Source organism: Gobio gobio, assembly GCF_949357685.1.
Source record: "Gobio gobio genome assembly, chromosome: 16".
Taxonomy (NCBI): domain Eukaryota; kingdom Metazoa; phylum Chordata; class Actinopteri; order Cypriniformes; family Gobionidae; genus Gobio; species Gobio gobio.
The window spans coordinates 20,911,099-20,934,123 of record NC_137109.1 but is presented as its reverse complement, the minus strand read 5'-3'; the positions used below and the strand labels follow the sequence as shown (position 1 = coordinate 20,934,123).

Genomic DNA, 23,025 nt, shown 5'->3' with positions numbered 1-23,025 from the left:
TCAGTAAGGGTTCTGTTGAGGTGAAAAATCTTTATTTCTGATCTCTATTTCTGCCTAGCTTTCATATAGCTGCTCCTTTGGCCTACAGGGCCATTCTTTTACACAGAGTCCATAGTGTACTGAAACGTTCATGCCTTTCTGCCTTAATGTCCCCTGTGGCAGCCTCCATCGCCCATGAGAACTGCATTTTTCCCCCCTCTCTGTCCATCAGAGGAGTGTCCTCGTCCATTATGCATTCTGGCACCCAGTCAGTCATAAAGTGAGCCCAACACCCCATTCCACTCGCTCCTGAAGCACACACACCCCAGTCTCTCAATCACCTGGTGACAATAACACATCTTAATCTTCTCCTTTCTTTTGTATGGAGCTCACATGGATTTATGGTAATTTAAGCGTATTACGTCAACGCACATTGAAGGGCTATTGAAAATCTTCCAAAGTTATTAAAGTGCTCATCATTTTCCAGGGATCCATACAGATATTAGTCCTGTGCTGTGTTAGCAAAATCCATATTTCAAACAAACCAGAGATAATGAACTGTGAGCAACATAATCATGTACACGTCCCAACTGGCCTACAATGGGATTAAACGCACAACATGACTTGAGAACAAATTCAATATTGTTCTTCAGCTTAATCTAATGAGCCGGTGGATATGTTCAGACTACACTGCCATAATACTCATATACTATTTTTGAAGTATATAGCATGTATACTTTGTGCAATTGGTTACGTATGCATAGAATTCCCATACATCCGCCAAAATGCGTAGTACACAACAGAATAATGCAAAGTATTCAACTTGACTTTCCATTTTAGTGTGACAATGAAATATTTACATATTTAGTGTGACCAGAAATAATTACAACTGTGATTTTAACATCTCGTCAAGGAAAGACTTGAATATAACCAAACAAATGTGTGGAGAAAAAGTGGTTTCACTTTATTTTGAAGGTCCCTTTAACACATTCTGTTCACTATAAGTACCAGTGCACCTATGTCTACTTACTCTCAGTGTTAGTAGAGTATTAGGAGACTGGTAGGGTTAGGGATAAAATACGTTGACATGTAGTTGTAGTTGCAGTTACCAGTAGAATGTCTGTTGTAGGACCATCACAATAAAGAGTCAGCAGATATTAAGCAGACAGTCTACTAATACTCTAATAATGAGAGTTAGTGGACATGTAGGTGCAACGTTACTTATAGGTGACAGAATGTTCAAAAAGGACCATCAAAATAAAGCGTTACCAAAAATTTCAAAGAAAAACAAAAACTGCTAAATTTGAGTATTTTAATTAATTATAATTAAATTAAAAAGGCTAAATAATGATATCTAGACACCACTCAGTGTGCAATGAGAAGAGGTCAAGTGACAACAATGAAGCATACTATGATGAATAGTTGTACTGTCAACTGTTTTACTAAATAACTTTCAAAAATAGTGGGCAGTATGCAATATATAGTGTGAAGTATTAGTAAACTAGCTAATAAACTAGCAGTTTTGGGGATAGTTACTTTTAAAAGTAATGCATTACAATATTGCGTTACTCCCTAATAAAGTAACTATTGTGTTAGTTACTTTTTATGGAAAGTAATGTTACGTTTGAGTTACTTTTTCTCACCTGGGCTGGGCTCGCTTTTACTAACAAAAAAAAAAGTTACATTTTGGCAAATGTTTTCATACAAAGGGCCAGATTTTCTAAACAGGGCAAATTAGCGTGAGCGCAATCCTATTAAAGTGCAGATGGGGGTGGAAATTTCTGCGTATGATCTACTGACGACACGCAAATTAAAGAATACAGACTCAGCCGGATCATTTTCATAATGACCCACACAATCTTCCAGGAGCAGGAGTCTGGTTTAAGACATACTTTTTTTGGCCAGTAAATAATGGCGCAAATACTACTCATTTGATGAGCGCAAATCTTAGTAAATCACCTCGCATGATTCATTTAAATACTCTCCTCCCATACATTTTGCGTCTGAAAGGGAAACTCCTACTTATGCATATAAGGGCAGCCGCAAAAATAACACCTTTTCAATGCTAATTTTTCACTGCGTGTCTTAGTAAATCCTGACAGTAGTTTTTTAATGCCAAAAGATGGTTTGCGCTAGAGCAAGCTGTTAGTAAATCTAGCCCAAAAAGTGCAAATGCAAAAGGAAATGCAAATTCACGCCTTTATAGTAGAGGGCGCAGCTCAATCAGAAGAATAAAAGAGAAAAGGACGCCGGAGAAGAAAATTCAACACTCTTATGCTTTTTAGTTTGGTTGAATTGGATAATTTGAAGGTCAGCACCAAAGACATTGGTTAATAAAGTGAGATTAAATACATTATATATTTGTGTTATTTAAACTTTAATTATTGCGTTTTGTGTAATATTCAATGTTTTTTACTCATTTTGAGGAATACTGAATCTGTTTTTGTGCAAGTGAGATGAGTAAATGCATGTTTCACATTTAGTCTAGAACTACATAACTATCATGTTCACACAGCGCACACAATAGCCCCTTTCACACAGCAATACCGGTAAATTACTGTATAATTATACAGAATGACTTTACCGGTAAATACACAAATATGCTGTTCACACAAGCAACAGCGTTTCTGGCTTTTTACCGGTAAGAGACCGTTCACACGCCAGTTCCAAAATTCTGGTAAATTCTGTGATGTCAGTCATCGGAAATTATCTCGAGGGGGTTAAACGATGCGGCGTTGTCTTCATCCTCCCGCATGAGGAAAGGCGCTTTTAGTTTCACTATCTGTTCAATTTGACAACATATTTTCACATCTGAGTAACAGGCAAGCGGCAACCTCCCCCAGTTTCTCTTGAAGCTAATCCGGAAGTGACTTAAACTGCAATTCATCGACTGGCCGCTAGAGACAGGCTCCAAAAGGGAGCAGAATCTCATTGAGCCCCATGTTAAAATGCCTTTAACTTTACAGCAGAAAAGAACATGTTTACAGCCTGGTACAAAGTGTGGTTTTGGTCTATACGACTAATTTTGCACTTCATGACAATTTGTGAGCAGGGTGAATTTTTTTGTATCTCATTCGTTTACATTATATAAAGCCTTCAAGTTCTACATAATTAAGGGCGTGGCCACTTTGAGTGACAGTTGGATAGCCATTTATCTGCTGTCTGTTAGTCAGCATGTCACCTCAGCTCCAGCCACTTTCCGCCTCTTTGCCCATTTTCAGTTATCCCGGAGTGAAGCGCGATGACACACTGCCAAGATGGCATCGGCCGACTTTACGCTTCAAAACGGCTCTTCAGAATCCTATGGGTGACGTCACGGACACTACGTCCATATTTTTTTACAGTCTATGGTAACAGGCATAAGGGATGATCAAACAGAATGCGTGTTTGCTCTTAAAAACACGAGACGCACATATATCTTTCAACTGCAGAGCCGCAGCGCCGATGAATGGAAAAGAAGGCTCAAGCTTGACACGTTGGAAAAAATGTGAAATGTGGCACAGTGGTCAAAGATGGTAATTTAGCGCATATTTACATAGAAAAACTATTAAAAAGCTTACTATAAACAGCTTTATAAGACTTTATGATTGGCTCAAAGCAGACTTACGTCATCGCGTTCTGACTTCATACGTGCGAATGGTCTCTTACCAGTAAGCCAGAATGCCGTTGGTTGTGTAAACAGCATATTTGTGTACCGGTAATCTTCATTCCGCATTCACACAGCCCACATTACCGGTAATTTACTGGTAATGTTACAACTTCCCTTTGTTACAAATTGGTTCCGGAGTTCTGTCGATTTTTCCTACCTTGTCAGATTTTCAACAGCAAAAAATGCTACCTATCAGATTGAGCTACCAGCATCATATTCATGTGATTTGAGGCTTTATTAATATCTATACTTACCCCTACCCTAAACCTACCCCCTACCCTAAACCTACCCTTAAAACTATGTAAATATTTTTTGTGAATATTGATGTGCGCACGCGCAGTAAGCCCTGGTAAGAAAATCTGACTGGTAGTATAAAACGTCAGGACACCTGTTACTTACCAGTATTTTTGAAAAGGTCCTGTTCACACATGATCTGTTACCGTCTGTTACGGACTGTGTGTGTGAAAGGGGGTAATGCTTCTGTCTGCATTTACGATTTCTCTCAACATGAGGACAGGAGAGCGGTCAGTCAATGAATGGGAAAACAAAGTAACTTGCGTTACTTATTTGAAAAAGTAACTCCGATATTTTATTGTGAATTTAAAAGTAATGCATTTCTTGTTACCTGAAAAAGTAATCCGATTACGTAACTCACGTTACTTGTAATGCGTTACCCCCAACACTGGTAAAGACTGTCCGACTGAAGCCGCCGTAAAACTATAAGGAAAATTCTGTAAGATAATGGTTTAAGAGATATAAGCTTCATTAAGCTTTAATAATTTAATTTAGATACATTTTCATTATTGTTGACAATCATTACACAATATATATATTTACAGGTCATTATGAAATATCATTATAATTTACAGGATTTTATACAAAATTGCCTGACAGATGCCTTGATTGTATGATCCAGATCCTTCACATATTGTTAGTAAACTGAAGTGATAGTAACCATAAATTTCAATGATCGGTTTCTTGCTTGACTTCAACTGGTACACTTTGAGGCCTTTGAAAAAGATTCAGATCCGTTTCCCAATTTTTAAAGAAGCAAGATTTTTTTCTTCAACCAAAGTCTTCAACATTAAGAAATCTAATACACCAAAAAATACGTTTAAATAATGAACCATAACATTAACATCTGATATTATAACTATTGAATCAGAAAGTTTCCTTTTTTTTTTTTTTCTCCATGATGTAATATCAGCTACTAGTTTTCAACTTATATCTATCGATAGTGTTAATGGTTTACAGATATATTGCGTCTTTCTTCGTTGAGGTTAACTCGCCTCATCCAATACACCCATGTATCGGAAAACACTTGAGAGATGTTAAACAGCCGTTCCCCCTCCCCAGCGGCTCACCACACAAAATTTATACAGTGTAGAGATGAGGACTGTTTAGCATTTACACGGCCAAGGTACTGTTGACACAGCCGGAGTGGACAGTGAGTCCAACCACCAGGGTAATGGTCCATGTCAGTCCGTCCTTTCCACAGGTTCACATTTGTCCTTTGTCGTGGCCCAGCCTGTTTGTATTTCCCCTGCATCAGATAAAACCTTCGTTTTAATAGGGCTGAGTTTCCTTGTTGGCCCAACATCAAAAAACAACAACAAAAAAACACACACAAAAAAAACCTAAAAAACAATAGTAAAAGGACCTGTTTTGAAAATACCCTGTATGGCTTCCTGACAGCGTCTTTGCATTGCATCCTGCAAACTCATTTGAAAGAACAGAAGAACCTTTAAAGTGTCAAATGAAAATGCATTGTGCTCCAGCTCTCTGCAAGAGATAAAGAAAACAAACCAAAGCATGCTTTTAAAAGATATCTGATATACAGCTTAACTATAGGAAAATAGACTTTCAAGACCGACTCCGTTTGTAAAGCTTTCCTGGATGCAGTTGGCTACGAAGTAAACATATACTAACCCAAAAAACAAATCCCTAAAATATATGCAAAGACAAGCATAAATATTTGATCCACAGAGTAATCTACATATGACAAATATAAGTGGTATATTGAAACTCTGGAACAAGCCCTGTACTGCATGTTTTTTTTCTCCAGTTACGCCGCCGTGTGTTTCCTCAGTGTTTTTGTCGAAAAAAATCGAAAGAGAGTCCATCCTGATTTTTTTTTTTTACTTTGACTGTCTTTCCTTAGTCTTTCCACTATATATTTGAAATAAATCAGCAAAAGGTGTAGTTTTATTCTCTTTTTTTACTCTTCTTTGTTTTCTTTTTTGGTCCGTTCCGCTCTCCGGATCCTTTTAATGGACGTAGTAAAGCCAGTAAACTACGTTGAAGAAGGAAAACACGGTGGGGAAGATCATCCTCGACCACTTGTCGATGGAGTTGACATCGGACAGGTCTGGGATGTTGACCTTGAGCTGGGAAGCCCGTCTCCTGAGCCTGCTTTTCTTCTGAGTGGCGTGGCGTTCCAGGGCGCTGTGGCCATAGTTTTGCCGAGCCATGGCCGCCCGACGGTACTGCAGGGTGGAGCTGTCGTAGGCTAGCATGGTGTTGCGCGGGTCACCCAGACCCCTGGACAGATCGGACGGCCCCATTTCGTTCTTCATCTCTACCGTGGTCAGCCGGATATCATCAGCGGTCATCTACAGAGAGAAGAAACACCCTAGCGTCAGGTCTAAATGTGAATCACTTGATGTCTTCTAAAGGCACGTTATTGAAGTCATGCTAAGGAGCCCTTCATAAGTCAACATTGTATTTGCAAAACCAGCATTTTTCTGAGATCTGTGGGTAAGACATGTTCAAAAGTCTCTTGATGTAACTGGAAGTCGCCTTTACTTCCTGAACCTTCTCTTCTTTTTGAATCACAGACCGCAGGCTAATGCTGTTTTTCCATAAGTTGGAATGATTTACAATGATGGATATCATGAACTAGATGTGGAAAAGAAGTGGACTGTCCCTTTAAAACTATGATGAATGCAGTACAACCATAGTTCGCAAAAATACGAAAGGGTAAATTAATCATTAGTGATAGTTACACTGCACTCATAGTAAGCTGTGGATAAAGCTTTTCAGGCAATAATATCCAGAGTTATTTCCGAATTTCAACCATGACATGGTTAAAATTCTGTCTGCATATAAATAAGCCAAATAAATGCAAATAAAAAAAAGGCAAAAACATGAAGGCAAAAGTCTAGATCAACAGTGAGGAATCAGGTTGCAGAGATGGAGGTAAGGAAAGGCCAGGGTGGGGAAACCATTTAGTCGCTTTCACTTTCCACGATAACCATACTAAAACGCTGTGTTTACTGTTATATTGTTTCAAGTGTTCATTTTAAAAGTTCAATTTTAAGCATTATTATGCTCACTGGTTGTTAAAATTATCCTGAAAAAGCTGCCTAAGAGACGTAAACATTGCTAATGCGGTTTGCTAAATGCTAATGCTACTGTACTTTAGCTAGTGAGAATGCTATATATGTATATATATATATAATTTTTTTTCAAATAATATTGATTTTATCTAGCCTATTTGACAGATTAAGTGTTATTTCTCCTTTGTGTTATTAAAAAAATCTACCGATAACCTTGACAATAGCGCAAACTTTCAGAATTTTGTGTAACAGAAGTTTTCACTTAACAATTTGATATGTTAGTTTTGAATTATATTATATTATACACATATATCTGCAGTTCATGAACAATTGGCCACTTAGTTTTTATATATTGAGAATAATCCTGGCTATTCCAAATTTTGTAGAACTTATTTTGTGCTAAAAATTACCCCAAAATCAAACTCTGCACTCTAATTTCCAGACAGTTAAGACCCGTTCACACCAAGAACGATAACTAGGATATCTACTATAGCGATAACTATATTACATCAAGGGAAAATAGCGTGTTTTGTTTTGTTTTCTAGTTTTTTTTTGTTGGGGGGACTTGAGTGGGACTTGGGTAGGTGGGACTTGGGTGGGAGGGACTTGGGTTGGACTTGGGTGGGTGGGTGGGACTTGTTTGGACGGGTTGGTTGGACTTGGGTGGGTGGGACTTGGGTTGTACTTGGGTGGGTGGGTGGGACTTGTTTGGATGGGTGGGTTGGTTGGACTTAGGTGGGTGGGTTGGACTTGGGTTGGACTTGGGTGGGTGGGACTTGGGTTGGACTTGGGTGGGACTTGGGTGGGTTGGACTTGTTTGGACGGGTGGGTGGGACTTGGGTTGGATTTTGGTGGGAATTAGGTTGGATTTGGGTTGGACTTGGGTAAGTGGGACTTGGGTGGGTGGGACTTGGGTTGGACTTGAGTGGGACTTGGGTGGGACTTGAGTTGGACTTGGGTGGGTGGGACTTGGGTGGGACTTGAGTTGGACTTGGGTGGGTTGGACGGGTGGGTGGGACTTGGGTGGGTTGGACGGGTGGGTGGGACTTGGGTGGGTGAGAATTGGGTTGGATTTTGGTGGGACTTGGGTTGGACTTGGGTGGGTTGAACTTGGTTGGTTGGTTGGTTGGGTGGGTGGGACGTGGGTGGATTTTGGTGGGAATTGGGTTGGACTTGGGTGGGTTGGACTTGGGTAGGAAATGGGTTGGACTTTAGAGGGACTTGGGTAGGTGGGAATTGGGTTGAGCTCTTTAAAGTCTGTTGGATTCTGATTGGCTGTCAATTTTTTATCATTCATCACCTGGAAAAAAAGTTGATACCGTTCCTGTGTGTTGTTATCGTTATTTTTGTGGTGTGGACTTTCCTATTCTTATGTAATAAGAATATAGATATAACTATTATTAAAATGTATCGTTATTCTTGGTGTGAATGTGTGAACAAGCGTACGCTGCTCAAAATGCCACGCTCACCGCTCAAACAGGAATGGGCGTCTGGGAAAAGGCTCAGGTGCAAACAGTAACTGAAAAAAGGGCAGGACAACGTAATGGTGGAAATGATGATGGCTACCATCATTCCTCTAAAGGAACAACAGAAAGTCATCCAAAGAAATAATAATCAAACAGAAAGAGCTTGGGTGTGTTTACTTCTGGTTGGTTATCGATGCAGAGCCATTGCATTTTTTGACTTCAGGTCAAATATTCAGTACCTTAAGTCTTTGATCGCCTAGTCCTAATGCTGCATCCTCCGCAAAGATCGGATCCCACATCGAGTCATACCCGTCAATTTCCCTCTGTTTCATTCTGGCATAGAGAGCATCGTCTCTCTGAACTACACTTCCCACCAACCACTGCAAGCATACAAAATCAGCACTGTTACAGAGGTCGGCCGCACTCAGAGAGAGACACAACTCTTTCAATGAGATTAGAAGGAAAGCCCTAGAGGCTCCGCCAGCCACGAGCTCGGACGCGGCCCGCCCGGCATGAGCAAGCGTGTCTGTTGTTTACAGCTAAAAAAAGTCTGCGCCGATCTCCCGGATATTTCATCACATGTTTCTGGGGGTAAAAGCCCATTAGCTTGTGGTTGGTGAACAAGCTTATGCCAGTGGAAAAAATACAGCTATACATCCGGTGTTTTAGCAATCTCCAAAGACCACTGACCCTGAAAGGACACTGATAGAAGTCACAGCATATTACCTCAGAGAACTGACCACCTACTGACCAGAGGCCTTTGTAAACAAACCCTAATGATGCACGGCGTGTGTGTGTGCGGTCAGCTCGGCAGTACCTTGTTGGGGTCGGGCCTGAGTTTCTCATTGTTGGCCGTGGCGGCTTTTTCCGCCGCCTTCTTCTGCCGCTGAGGGCCTCTCCCGAAGAAGATATAATTGACGAAGGCGTACTCCAGAAGCGCCAGGAACACAAAGACAAAGCAGCCCATCAGGTACATGTCTATGGCTTTCACATAGGGAATCTTGGGAAGGGTCTCTCGCAAGTGAGTATTAATGGTGGTCATGGTCAGCACGGTGGTGATACCTGGAGTTCAAAGAAAGTGTTCAAGGATAATTAAGCACAGTACAGTGTAGTTCAAGTCAATTGCAGATTTATATAACAAGAGAGCTGAGACGTAATTATCCAGCAAGTACTGAGTAGGAGCTGCCAACTAAGCAATTAAGGAGGTTATTCATGTGTCATCTTCAAACTTGAAACCATTATGAAAACTTTGACAACAATAAACTTGCACACAATGTGCTAATGCAAATGCAAACTACAGCTACCAGCTACATGCAAGCTACAGCACTTCCAGTAAGAAGTATTAAGATATCCCTAGGTCCTGTTTACACCTGGTATTAAGATGCATTTGGTTGATCGGAACACAAGTGGACGATGCTAAATAAAGGTGTAAACGGGGTCCAAAAGGTTTTGAGCTTGTCCACTTTCAAACACTACCAGAGGTAGCCAAAACGCATTTGATCGGATCGCTTTCAACACTAACTCACCTCTAATTTCAAAAAGTTAAGGGAAAAAAACTGTGCACTAACAAAAATTCTCATTGAAAACATATTCAAATGTAATAATTCAGTGCTTGCTAAACACAAGTTACTTCCGCTTTTATTTTTTTTATTTTTTTACTTTTAACGAAAAAGTAATTTCTTAGTATTGTTTGTCAACTCTGTTACAGACAAATTAGGCAATGTGTAGAAATGACGTCGGTAACAGAGTTTGACAGTAACAGGATTGACAATAAAACTTGCTATATAAATGCTAAGTGCACATGGCACTAATGAAATCATGATTAAAATACTTTTAAATAAACCCATTGTGTGATCAGTGATCAATTCTGTTTTCCTTTTGATATTGTGGTAAAAATGTTGACGTTTTACAAGATAATTCTTGGTGTAAGAACTTTTTAGATCAAATTATTTCAGAAAGAGAGAGAGCACACACACCTTTTAGTGTGTGCAAAATAAATGCCATGGTCACTAGATTTTATACAGGTGTTACTATAATGATTTTTTAAATGGTGATCAGCAACCAAATATTGATAATGTGGAAGTTACTGCCATTTGCCTTGGTGTGACATTTTGCAGACAATACAAAGGCAGAATACAGTAACTTCAAAATAGGGGTCAAAAGTTAAGTTTGAGCTCAAGATTTGTTTTTATGTAGATAATGTTCATTCCTAAAACATCTAATTGCCAGATTTCCAGTGTCCTGCCTGTAATAATTTGGCTGGACAAGTAAAAATCTTTAACGTAATTTTTCTCAGTTCCACACTCTAGCGAGTTAAGGTCTTTTGCCTTTGTAGGGCAGAATAGGACAAACAAATACAACATAAAGATACAGATACAAACAGTGCTTTAAGTTTAATTATTGTTCCCCGTTGTTGTTGTTGTTTGATTAACATGAATGACACAGACACGATCGGGTATATGCTATATTAGATTGCTTTCACTTTAAGACCTACAGTAATGAGCTGATTCAACACTGACACACGTCTCCCAATCTTGTTCACTCAAGACATAACCACCAATATGGACATAATTATGTGTGTATATGATCGGTCAAGGGCAATAAGCCTAAATAGAACACATTCAGTCTCTGACATCAGTCCGTGTGTCAGTACCGAATTGAGTTTGTGGTTTACATCGCTTTTATTAACTCTTTTTTTATTGCCATCATACTTTTTATTTGGTCATTCATCCACATTGCACCATCGCTTTGCCAGGTCCTTGGCGCTTATGGGAGACGGCAGGTGAAAAATTTAATGACTCGCCTTCGCTCCCACAATCACGGAACTGGATGAACTGGAGAACTATTAGCTGAAGAATAAAATCAGTTTTATGTGTCTGTGGTAAGCTACAATCAGAATGAAATAGTCCGAATTATATTTGGACTAGCAAAAGAAAGAACTACAACACCCCGGAATAAAAAACAAACACATACATTCTAAAGCGCTGTGGGAGCATTTCAATGAGCATTAGGTAGCGTTACATGGACATAGGAAAATTAAGACTAGGGATGGAAATATTTCACAAATATTGTATTCGAATATTTGGGCTCATTAAAAACTAATATTCTAATATTTGTTTATTTAAATTACGTTATTTTGCGAAAATGAGAGAGATTTTTTTTTATTCATCAAGCTTATGTTATATCTTAAGGATTTCTTTCCGTTAAAATATTAAACAATATGTGTAAACCAAAAAATATATGCCTAAAGAACAAAAGCATTATAAACTCAAGCAGCACAAAAAAACGCTAATAAAGCAGAGAGAGCCAGTTATCAGGCAGAACGTAGGCTACATACACTCGAATCGGTATGGTTATCGTTTTTATATTGTTTATGTAATTCCAAACATCGAGAGGCAGACGACAAAATGTGATCAAATACAATCAACTTAACATGCTCAACAGCGCCACCCAGGATTTAGTTATAACTGCAATTTTTTGTGGCCTTTTTAAGGCCTAAAATTTTGATTTTGAAATGTTTTACTTTTTAAGACCCCGCGGAAACCCTGTACATAGTTGTGAGAGATAATCCCACCAATTTAAAAGCAAAGTATGGTACGGTAACAGAATTGACGCAAGATTTATGGACATACTTTTATAAGATAAAAGTAATTTTTAAACAATTTAATGATGTAGAATTAGGAAAATGACCATTTAGGGCTTTTATAAATAAAATAAATGCAATATTACCATGAGAAAAGTGTAATAAAAAATTTAGTTTACACGATACATGATGGAAAAAATACACTGACTAATTTGAACAACAAGAAACCATGATTTTCAGCTATATAAGACTTTTTACAGAAAATTTTATATTGTTATGGCCTGTAACATCTTGTGATCCATGACAATGAGTAACAAATTATTAAAATAGTAAAAAATATAACCATTTGGAAAAAAGCTGAAAATAATGACACCAAATGTACCTGCAATTATAGAATCACCAGTAAACATTATGGGATCTCTCAGACCGATTCCTGATTTCGGCGTATCATAGCACAATCAAAATCTGATGCTCTCCGTACTTTTTTCCATCCTCTCCAGTCACGTTCATATGTAAATTGAGCTTATTTCGTCCACTAGATCGTAAAATCTGAAAAAGCGCTTACATTTACCCTTCCCTCAAAGAAATCAGGACAGAAGTGGTTGAAAGTGGAAAAAAGAGACAGATTAATGCTGCCTTCACGTGCTATCGAAAATTTCCTAATTCCCACTTCAGAAATCGTGATTACGTGCTTTGTTGTCGGAATGAACAGGAATCATGGAGGACACCAGGTTTATTCTTGCCTATTTATTGGGAAAATCTTATTAAAACCAACATCATACGTAGTGTCCCATGCACTGACAACCATAAAAAAACATTCCAGATAGTCCGCTCTCTTCCGATTCTGTAATTTCGCTTTCTTCTTTTTTTCTGTAATAATCTGTAATTTTAATGAAAAAGTAATTTCTTAGTATTGTTTCTCAACTCTGTTACAGACAAATTAGGCAATGTGTAGAAATGACATCGGTAACAGAGTTTGACGGTAACAGGATTCTTGCCTATTTATTGGGAAAATCTTATTAAAACCAATATCATATGTAGTGTCCCATGCACTGACAACCATAAAAAACATTCCAGATAGTCCGCTTTCTGCTGATTCTGTAATTTTCGCAGTCAAATGCAGGCTATTTTCGCTGTGTATCAAACATACGATATGCTTCAAATGATTACTCGTACATGTAAATATGCACTACATTAATGCAAAGACAAGACGACCTAGCTGTTTTGGGGAAAAAACTAATAAAATCACACCATGTTTAAAATTTAAGACACGCCCATCTCTGGAATTTGGGTATCAAAATCATTTCCGAACTTCCCAGTGGTAAACATCACAGGGCGTTCATGTGCAATTTTTACCTCTGAAAATCGTATTAACGATAATTCCGATAGTACGCGAAGGCAGCATAAAACACAAGGTGTCAACGGGAATGTGTCTCCCTCGTCTACTTGTGATCCCATCGACCAAAACACATCCAGGTGTAAACAGGGCCCTGGAGATGTGTTCAGTGGCACTATTCATATCCTACACAGGGTTATGGATTTCAAAAAAGGATGATTTCAGGTACAAACATTGTGGGACAAGTTACATGACGAAGAATAATACTTGAGTTTAGGGGTTTGTTTGATCTTGTTTAAATTTAAACTTGCCTCGCAAATTTTTCGCTACAGCAGTGATTCCTTTAATCATATTACCTAGTAGATTATTTAAAGAATAGAGTTAAAATGAACAGTTTTTATTTAAAATATCATTATTCTGTTCATTTAATGCATCCTTGCTGAATAAAAAGATTGATTTATTTAAAAAAAAATATTACTGTGCCCAAACCTTTGAATAGTAGGGCATCTAAGACAAGAATAGACCAGAGACTTGAGAGTGGGCTCTTTTGACTTGAGCAAGTAAGCAACTGCCTAGCAACCACTCAGAACACCCTAGAAACCAGATAAAACAGTCTAGCAAATACCCGGAACACAACGATGCTAAAAACCACCCAGACCCCCATAGTGGTGGTGACTTTTGCACAGGCAAGCACCAACGACATTTTCTTGAGAAATTGTCCAAATCTAGTTATATGATGGATTTCTGCCTCTAAACTCACCTCTAACCATGTGCCAAATTATTCGAAAACAATTCATCAGCATTTTCCCCATATTCCCAAATGTTTCATTTGTTCATCTGTTTCACACATATTAAGCTTTTAGCAACCATGAAGAAAGCTCAAGCTATTTATTTCGAAGAGAAAGAGAGGGAGAGAGAAGGAGAGAGGGAAAGAGTTGTCAAGTCTGTAATAGAGATGCTGTATTTCAGTTTAAATAATACAGCAAGGTTCTTGAGACATGTGTTTCCTTGTCACATGCCCCTCACTGCAGACAGATTAATTCTGACAAGTTCACCCAAACACAAAAAGCCCGGCCTTCCTATCATCAGTGATCTATTCTCAGTGCCGCCCCCCACCCCCCACCACCAGTATCAACGTCAGAAGAAGCCATTTTGTCATAATGGCAGGAACATGGCCCTGGACATAAAACACGTCAGTAAAGACCGACCGAAGGAAAGTTTGTCAGCTTAATCAGCAGTAATACATCAGTGCAGATCAGGAGAGGCTACAGAGCGCTCCTAATAGAGTTTGGAGCAGGCGGGAGGGGAGCACTGGCAGCGCAGCATCTTCATTGGAGTGAGGCAGATTTAAGACCCACTTGAGTCCAAGCATCATACAATTTCATTTGCAATTTGAGCTTCCTCTTTTGGAGCACAGGCAGGTAGTGCACGAAGGGAAGCACAACCGCATTATCTCACTAGTTTCTCCTAGACAGTAATGAGAGAACATGGAGATCAAATGGAGATTTAAAAAGAAAGACCCTAGTATTCTCATGAGTCTCCTCTAGATATGCGTTCAAACATTTTTCTGCATTCTTAACAAAAACATCCGAGTTGACAAAGGAGGTAGGTCTAGGTCTCTTGAGCAATGAAAGAACAACCTTTGAGCAATTCCCGTCTTGGGAACAGATGTATTAAGGTCACCTTGATTTTGCATGTTTCTGTATCGTAATATTGTCGATTCTGGAACAACATTTTTGCCTACACTGCAGTAGAACGCCTGATGCATAGGGCACAGTAAAACTGGCAACACAAAGTCAGAAGTCTAAATCTGATTGGTAAACTTCTACCGGATTTCCAGAAGCCTAGTGTGTGGTGGCGTGTAATGGTTCACCAGGAAACAACGCAGTGCTCACAATGTCTGTGTATTTTAAATCACCAAAATTCAGACTTTTTTTTTAATGCAGATTGTTGTACCATAATTAGCTTTAAAGCCATGAAATCAAAATCGACTATTCTTTTTTTTTTTTTGTATGGAATATTGCTGTATTTATGATGAATTTATCTGCACATCAAGTTTTTAAAATTCATGTGCCTCGTAATCTTTAAATCAAAATATAAAATAACTTCCCTTCCCTGCTGAAGCAACATCTCTTCTCTTTTCTGATGAGGGCGGGGCAACCTGTCACTCACAAGAGATCCACAAATAGCAAACCACAACCATCCAATCAATTCCCCATGGGCAAAATCAAGCTCCGTCCTACATTCGTTCTTGTTTGCGAATCCGTTTCACTCAGATGTAACTTCGATGGCAATCTTTAAGGAATGATGTATGGTTGCATGCTATTCTGTTATTGCAGTGACATTTACCCACCCCTAAACATGATGCTGAACAAATTAACAGCTATTGATCGCTATGCAAGTCAGACAACCTCTTCCTACTTAAAGGGATAGTTCACCCAAAAAAATGAACATTCTGAAATCTCAACATTCTTGAAAAATGTCGGTAACCAAACAGTTGATGGACCCCCATTGACTTCCATAGTAAGGGGATATGACCAAAATCTTATATCATGATACGAGTAATTATATTTCACGATAACGATATATAATCACAATACAGTTATTTTTTCTTTAAAACATTTTGATACCACTGAAATTTCACAATTCTTATCACCATTTTCAAGCATTTTAAAAACTAAAGAAAAAGAAAAAGTGATAAAGAAAGAGCAAAGAAAAAAAAAATACAACAGAACAAAGACACAAATGAAATAGACCTACCTGAAAAACTTCAAGCACTAGAAATACTACATAAAATGTATAAAGTAATCAAAATGTATAAAAAAACAAAACAATGCATGGCCTTTACTGTGTAAATTACATATTCAAATATACATTTATTCTTATTAGATATCCTTATCTTTTGTCTTATTACAAAAGTGAATCAGTCAAGAGCAGTGAGAGACTTTCTCTCTTTTTTGTTTGTTTGATTAGCATTAATAATGACAGCAGGTCAATTTGGACACTGTCACTTTAAGACCGACTGCATGGATCCATTATACTCGCGTGTTGTTCTTTCTCAACTGTTTACATTCACTTAAGACATAAATGACTCTGCTTACTTGCAAATACAAATACTATGTGTCACTTTGACACATGGGTATGTGTATTTAACCGTTCAAGCCCAATTAGGCAGCAAAATCACTCAGTTCAGTTCTCACACGCTCTATGAGCTTGAGCGTCTCTCACACAGCGCTGAGAAACAGTCTCTCGAGAGCATGCACTTATACTGAAATGAGTTGTCTTTCAATGCTAATTGTGCTTCCACAGTTTCATATCACCTGCTTTTAAACAGAAGTGCTTAAAGGTGCGGTGTGTAGGATTGTGGTCGAAATAGGTACTTGCAGTTCAAATTCAAAATATTGGAGATCGTTTGGAGATGTATATGGAGATATGTTTGACCTGCCCCCTTGCCAGCATGAGGGCACACAACAGGAGAGAGCACAGCTGACAATGAAAGCCACACTGTAAGTTGGTGAGTTGATTTATCTGTGTTTTAATGTGCTTCCGTTCATAGAGATTTTTAGATGGATGGCGAGGCTTTTTAGGTTGGGTAGAATCTGCGATCTCTGACCCAGTTTTTTTGCTGGCTTCCATGGCTGCTGCAATACGCTGTGTTTTCTGGCAACTGGCAACCTGTGGTGTCGAAATACTATTGGGTAAATTGGCAATGTGCAGTTTCGCACAGACCAAAACAAAAACAGACATTCCGACACGGAACACACATTTCAAAGTAGAATAACTGGCTGTGGTATTGTTTTTCTGAGAAACAAGTACACTCAAAAAAAAACTGTTGAACGAACTTAAATAAATTAAGTAAAACTTTTCCACGAAATTGAATTACATTTTTCCAACAAAATCGAATTTGTTTGAAATGATTTGTTGTAATCTTGTTGTATGAACAAATTAATTTAGTCAAGACTACTAAAAAAATTGTGTCATTCCAAATATATACATTTTGCCAGGCCTAATAGAGAATTTTTTGCTTGTTTGCTACCATTGTGGTGAAGAGGTGAGCTTGTGCTTAGGTTGCGAGTAGCTGCCGTACACACACACACATACACTCACCTAAAGGATTATTAGGAACACCTGTTCAATTTCTCATTATTGCAATTATCTAATCAACCAATCACATGGCAGTTGCTTCAATGCATTTAGGGGTGTGGTCCTGGTCAAGACAATCTCCTGAACTCCAAACTGAATGTCAGAATGGGAAAGGTGATTTAAGCAATTTTGAGCGTGGCATGGTTGTTGGTGCCAGATGGGCCGGTCTGAGTATTTCACAATCTGCTCAGTTACTGGGATTTTCACGCACAACCATTTCTAGGGTTTACAAAGAATGGTGTGAAAAGGGAAAAACATCCAGTATGTGGCAGTCCTGTGGGCGAAAATGCCTTGTTGATGCTAGAGGTCAGAGGAGAATGGGCTGACTGATTCAAGCTGATAGAAGAGCAACTTTGACTGAAATAACCAATCGTTACAACCGAGGTATGCAGCAAAGCATTTGTGAAGCCACAACACGCACAACCTTGAGGTGGTTGGGCTACAACAGCAGAAGACCCCACCGGGTACCACTCATCTCCACTACAAATAGGAAAAAGAGGCTACAATTTGCACAAGCTCACCAAAATTTGACAGTTGAATGTTGCCTGGTCTGATGAGTCTCGATTTCTGTTGAGACATTCAGATGGTAGAGTCAGAATTTGGCGTAAACAGAATGAGAACATGGATCCATCATGCCTTGTTACCACTGTGCAGGCTGGTGGTGGTGGTGTAATGGTGTGGGGGATGTTTTCTTGGCACACTTTAGGCCCCTTAGTGCCAATTGGGCATCGTTTAAATGCCAAGGTCTACCTGAGCATTGGTTCTGACCATGTCCATCCCTTTATGACCACCATGTACCCAGGGTTTTTCCTACATTGACATTTTTTTGGCGGCCGCCAAAAAAATTTTTTGTCCCGCCAAAGCTTTATTTTATGAGTTATTGTGATTTATGAATGAGGTAGAATAGATGTTGCGCTTGTAACTGAGTGACAGAGAGAACGATCCGAGCTCCTCCCCCGCTCGCACTCTCTCTGTCTTCAAAATAAGCATTCTTAGCTTTCTAATATTTCACATATTACGTTAATTAAAATCAAAAGGTCGGAAGACCGAATCCATGTTGCACGTGGCGCTATCAGACGATGTTTTCCTTTCATTACCGCTGGGTGTGAAATGCACTCAAAAAACATTGACTGATTCTCTGGCCAGCTGACATAAACCATACTTTCAATAAACGGGAAACAAATCGTGTCCAGTTATGAAGTGTTTTCAGTGTGTTGACAAATCTTTCGCGATGTTCTAACAGACGGGATTCGCACACAACGCGTCTGCTAATGTCCGATTCACCACCTGATGACTCCTTTGAACCGAATCATTTTAACGACTGGTTAGAACAACTGATCCGTCCAACACTGAACTAACGAATCAGTTTAATCATTTACTCAGAACACCTGAAATGAGAACACAAGTGTGCTTACCCAATTTAGCAAGAGTGGGTGTAAGAGTTAGTTTGAATTATCCACAGTCTTTCAGCTTATTTATGTTCATAATGTGTAGTAAAATAAATAGCCTATAAATCGCTTAGTTTAGACTGGAGTGAGGTGAACCCAGAACAAAGTTGTTGTTAGCTAGCTGATAATTTTATGAAATTGAATATGGCAGAAAATTAGGCTATTTGTTCATTTTCTAAATAGCCTACTACTTTTTAGTATTGATATGATTATATACCAAAACAATTATCAGTAAATAGTGTAAAAATGAGGAACAAAAACAAGCATCAAGGTACCCCACATGAAAAAATACTATAGTATATTATAGTTTATTATAGTAAAATTACTATAGTGTTTTTGAACCATACTTTAGTAAAGATACTACAGTAAATTGTAGTATTTACTACACTTTGTTTATTTACTGTAGTATATTTACTATAGTACGGTTCAAAAACACTATAGTATTTACTAGAATAATTTTACTATAATATACTATAGTATTTTTTCATGTGGGATCAAAATAAGATAAGCAAAAGTTACAAACTTTCTTTGAATTTATTTAAAATGTATTGTCAGTATTGCGCTTGCAGATCACGTGGGTAGGGTACTTTTTTACTGTGCGTGCGTGTGTGTAGGGATGACCATGTCTGTCAGCCACCACCGAAGACCATTTTTGACCCAGGAAAAACCCTGTGTACCCATCCTCTGATGGCTACTTCCAGCAGGATAATGCACATTGTCACAAAGCTCGAATCATTTCAAATTGGTTTCTTGAACATGACAATGAGTTCACTGTACTAAAATGGCCCCCACAGTCACCAGATCTCAACCCAATAGAGCATCTTTGGGATGTGGTGGAACGGGAGCTTCGTGCCCTGGATGTGCATCCCACAAATCTCCATCAACTGCAAGATGCTATCCTATCAATATGGGTCAACATTTCTAAAGAATGCTTTCAGCACCTTGTTGAATCAATGCTATGTAGAATTAAGGCAGTTCTGAAGGTGAAAGGGGGTCAAACACAGTATTAGTATGGTGTTCCTAATAATCCTTTAGGTGAGTTTACATGTTCCAACATTGTTTGAGAGGGGTAGAACTGATGACCATATGCAGACTGCGAGAACTGAATCGAACTAATTTATTTTATTCTATAAAAACTAATAGCCAACACAACACTTATTCACATGCTAAGAGAAGTGTAACTTTTGTAGCATGCAAGTAACAATCAAGTAAAACACTTGTCCTCTGGTATTAGCACAGTTACAGCTCATTGAGAGCAGACTTGTTTCATGTAGCCACCCACAGCCTAACCACAAGGTCTACACTTCAAGACAATGGTAACCTCAAAACTCAACATAACATCTTTTAAATGTTAAATATAACTGAACACCACACTTTAACAGGGCTTTCCCTTTACTAAAAAAACACATTGAACAGCACTTAATTTCAACATTTACTCTCCTTATCTATCCCTATGCAAATCATGCTGGGAACTACAAATACACTGCCCAGTTCAGTCAGCGCAACAGAAATGATTCATGTAGTCCCAACACAAATGGTTTTGGTTAACTTAACATGTTAAACATTTTCATTTCATTTAACATAATAAAATTGAGTGCAAATGGTAATCAAGTAAAAAACGTCTCGGTTACGTATGTAACCCTCGTTCCCTGAAGGAGGGAACGGAGACGTACGTCGGAACTGACCGACGAATTGGGATCTGTTTCAGAGACCAATCTACTTCGAGTGTATTAAAAACGAGCCAATGGACATTGGCATGCGGTGCACACATTCCACACACCGCCCCGCATTGCGGGTATAAATACGGAAGTGGAAGTACCGCATATTGTTTTCAACTGAGGAGCCGAGAAGAGTGGCTCGGGCCTTCAGCTGAAGCACAGCACCTGGCGACGGGACGTACGTCTCCGTTCCCTCCTTCAGGGAACGAGGGTTACATACGTAACCGAGACGTTCCCTTTCAGTCGGTCACGTTCGACGTACGTCGGAACTGACCGACGAATTGGGATCCCTACCAAAACGCCAGGGATGCTGGCCCTTCCAGCGCCCTGCCTGAGCTCGCTGGACCACTCCTAAGTTGGAGTGGGAGTCAGGGCTCCCGGCAGGGAAGGACAGTCACTGCTGTTCCTGCAAGACCCACTCAGCGTGACTATTGGATAACGCTGGGAAAGCGTGCCCGTCTCGGGAGATGGTACGCTGCGGAGCCACATCCTTCAATGGAAGGAGAGGTGGAAATACGCATCAGGACTAACCTAACCTAGGGTAGTGCAACTATGGAAAATCTCTGGGGTGGACCCAACCTGATCCCAGGGGGGGAAGAACACATCCCAGAGATGACAGAGCGGGCTCTGTCGAGGGAAAGACACGGGGCTAACCGAGCAGGGTAGCAGATACCGTGGAGAATACACATATGGGGTAGCCGTGAGGGGACCGCAACATATGGAACCCAGCCTACACACACGTTCCACAAGCATACGGGTGCAGGCCTGGCGCCAGACGGCCGCAACGTCTGGCACCGCAGGGGTGACGGAGGAACTCACAGGGTTAGCCGATTCCGGGGAACACAACTGGAGCAAGAATAGACGCACGTATCCGGCCCGGAGGCGGGAGTGGCGTTGCAAGCCGACACTAGAACGGGTACTTAGCGCTACTGGCCCTGGGGGGCGAGGATGCGGGAAGATACCGGCTCTACACGGAGGCTATAAAATCTAGCGAACGTGTTAGGTGTCGCCCAGCCCGCAGCTCTACAAATGTCTGTCAGCGAGGCACCTTGAGCCAGCGCCCAGGAAGAAGCAACACTCCTTGTTGAGTGTGCTCGCACCCCGAACGGGCAAGGTACGTCTTGGGACTGGTAAGCCAAGACAATGGCATCCACTATCCAGTGGGCCAACCTCTGCTTGGAGACAGCCTTTCCCCTCTGCTGACCTCCGTAACAGACGAAGAGCTGCTGTGAGGATCTGAAGCTTTGAGTCCGGTCAACGTAAGCGCGAAGAGCGCGGACGGGACATAACAAAGCTAGGGCTGGGTCTGCCTCCTCCGAAGGCAGCGCTTGCAGGTTCACTACCTGGTCCCGGAAGGGAGTGGTAGGAACCTTGGGCATATATCCAGGCCGGGGTCTCAGGACAACGTGAGAGTTGGCCGGCCCGAATTCTAGGCACGATTCGTCGACCGAAAGCGCATGCAGGTCCCCCACCCTCTTGATTGAGGCCAATGCGGTCAGGAGGACTGTCTTCATGGACAGGATTTTTAGCTCGACTGACTGCAAAGGCTCAAATGGAGGACCCTGGAGTGCTCTAAGCACCAGGGCTAAGTCCCAAGAGGGTAACGAGGTAGAACGAGGAGGATTTAGTCTCCTCGCACCTCTGAGGAACCTGACGATTAAGTCGTGCTTACCAACGGATTTACCGTCTACTGCATCGTGATACGCCGCTATTGCAGCGACGTACACTTAGAGGGTGGAGGGTGACAGCCGCCGCTCCAACCCATCCTGCAGGAAGGAAAGCACAACATTAATCGAACACTTCCGGGGGTCTTTCTGGCGGGAAGAGCACCAAACGACGAACAGATTCCACTTCAGAGCATAGAGGCGCCTCGTAGAGGGGGCTCTAGCTGAAGCGATGGTATCTACCACAGCTTGTGGTAGGCCATCTAGAACCTCCGCGTCCCGTCCAGGGACCAGACATGGAGTTTCCAGAGGTCTGGACACGGGTGCCATAGAGTGCCCCGTCCCTGAGAAAGAAGGTCCTTCCTCAGGGGAATCGGCCAGGGAGGGGCTGTCGCGAGGAGTGTAAGTTCGGGGAACCAGGTCCGGTTGGGCCAATAGGGCGCAACTAACAAGACCTGCTCCTCGTCCTCCCTGACCTTGCACAGAGTCTGTGCAAGAAGGCTCACTGGGGAAACGCATATTTGCGTAGGTCCCGGGGCCAGCTGTGCGCCAGTGCATCTATGCCTAAGGTACCTCCGGTCAGGGAGTAGTACCACTGGCAATGGGTCGACTCCGGGGAAGCGAACAGGTCTACCTGTGCAACCCCGAAGTGGTCCCATATCAGCTGGACGCTCCGGGGGTGGAGTCGCCATTCGCCCGGA

At 40.6% G+C, this 23,025-nt stretch overlaps 1 protein-coding gene across 2 annotated transcripts in view; it reads right to left on the bottom strand.

Moving 5' to 3' along the window:
• Nucleotides 1–4,371: 4,371 nt before the first annotated feature.
• Nucleotides 4,372–23,025, bottom strand: part of gabrb2a (gamma-aminobutyric acid type A receptor subunit beta2a) — a 93,217-nt gene continuing 74,563 nt past the window's right edge. The window contains exons 8-10 of one of the 2 annotated variants that reach the window (XM_079839831.1): nucleotides 9,250–9,494; nucleotides 8,672–8,812; nucleotides 4,372–6,240 (exon numbers count right to left, since the gene is read on the bottom strand). In XM_079839831.1, coding sequence (XP_079695957.1) covers nucleotides 5,896–6,240; nucleotides 8,672–8,812; nucleotides 9,250–9,494 — 731 coding nt within the window. In that variant the 3' untranslated portion in view covers nucleotides 4,372–5,895. The remainder of the gene's footprint in view (nucleotides 6,241–8,671; nucleotides 8,813–9,249; nucleotides 9,495–23,025) is intronic. The other variant, XM_079839832.1, reaches the window with a different exon arrangement.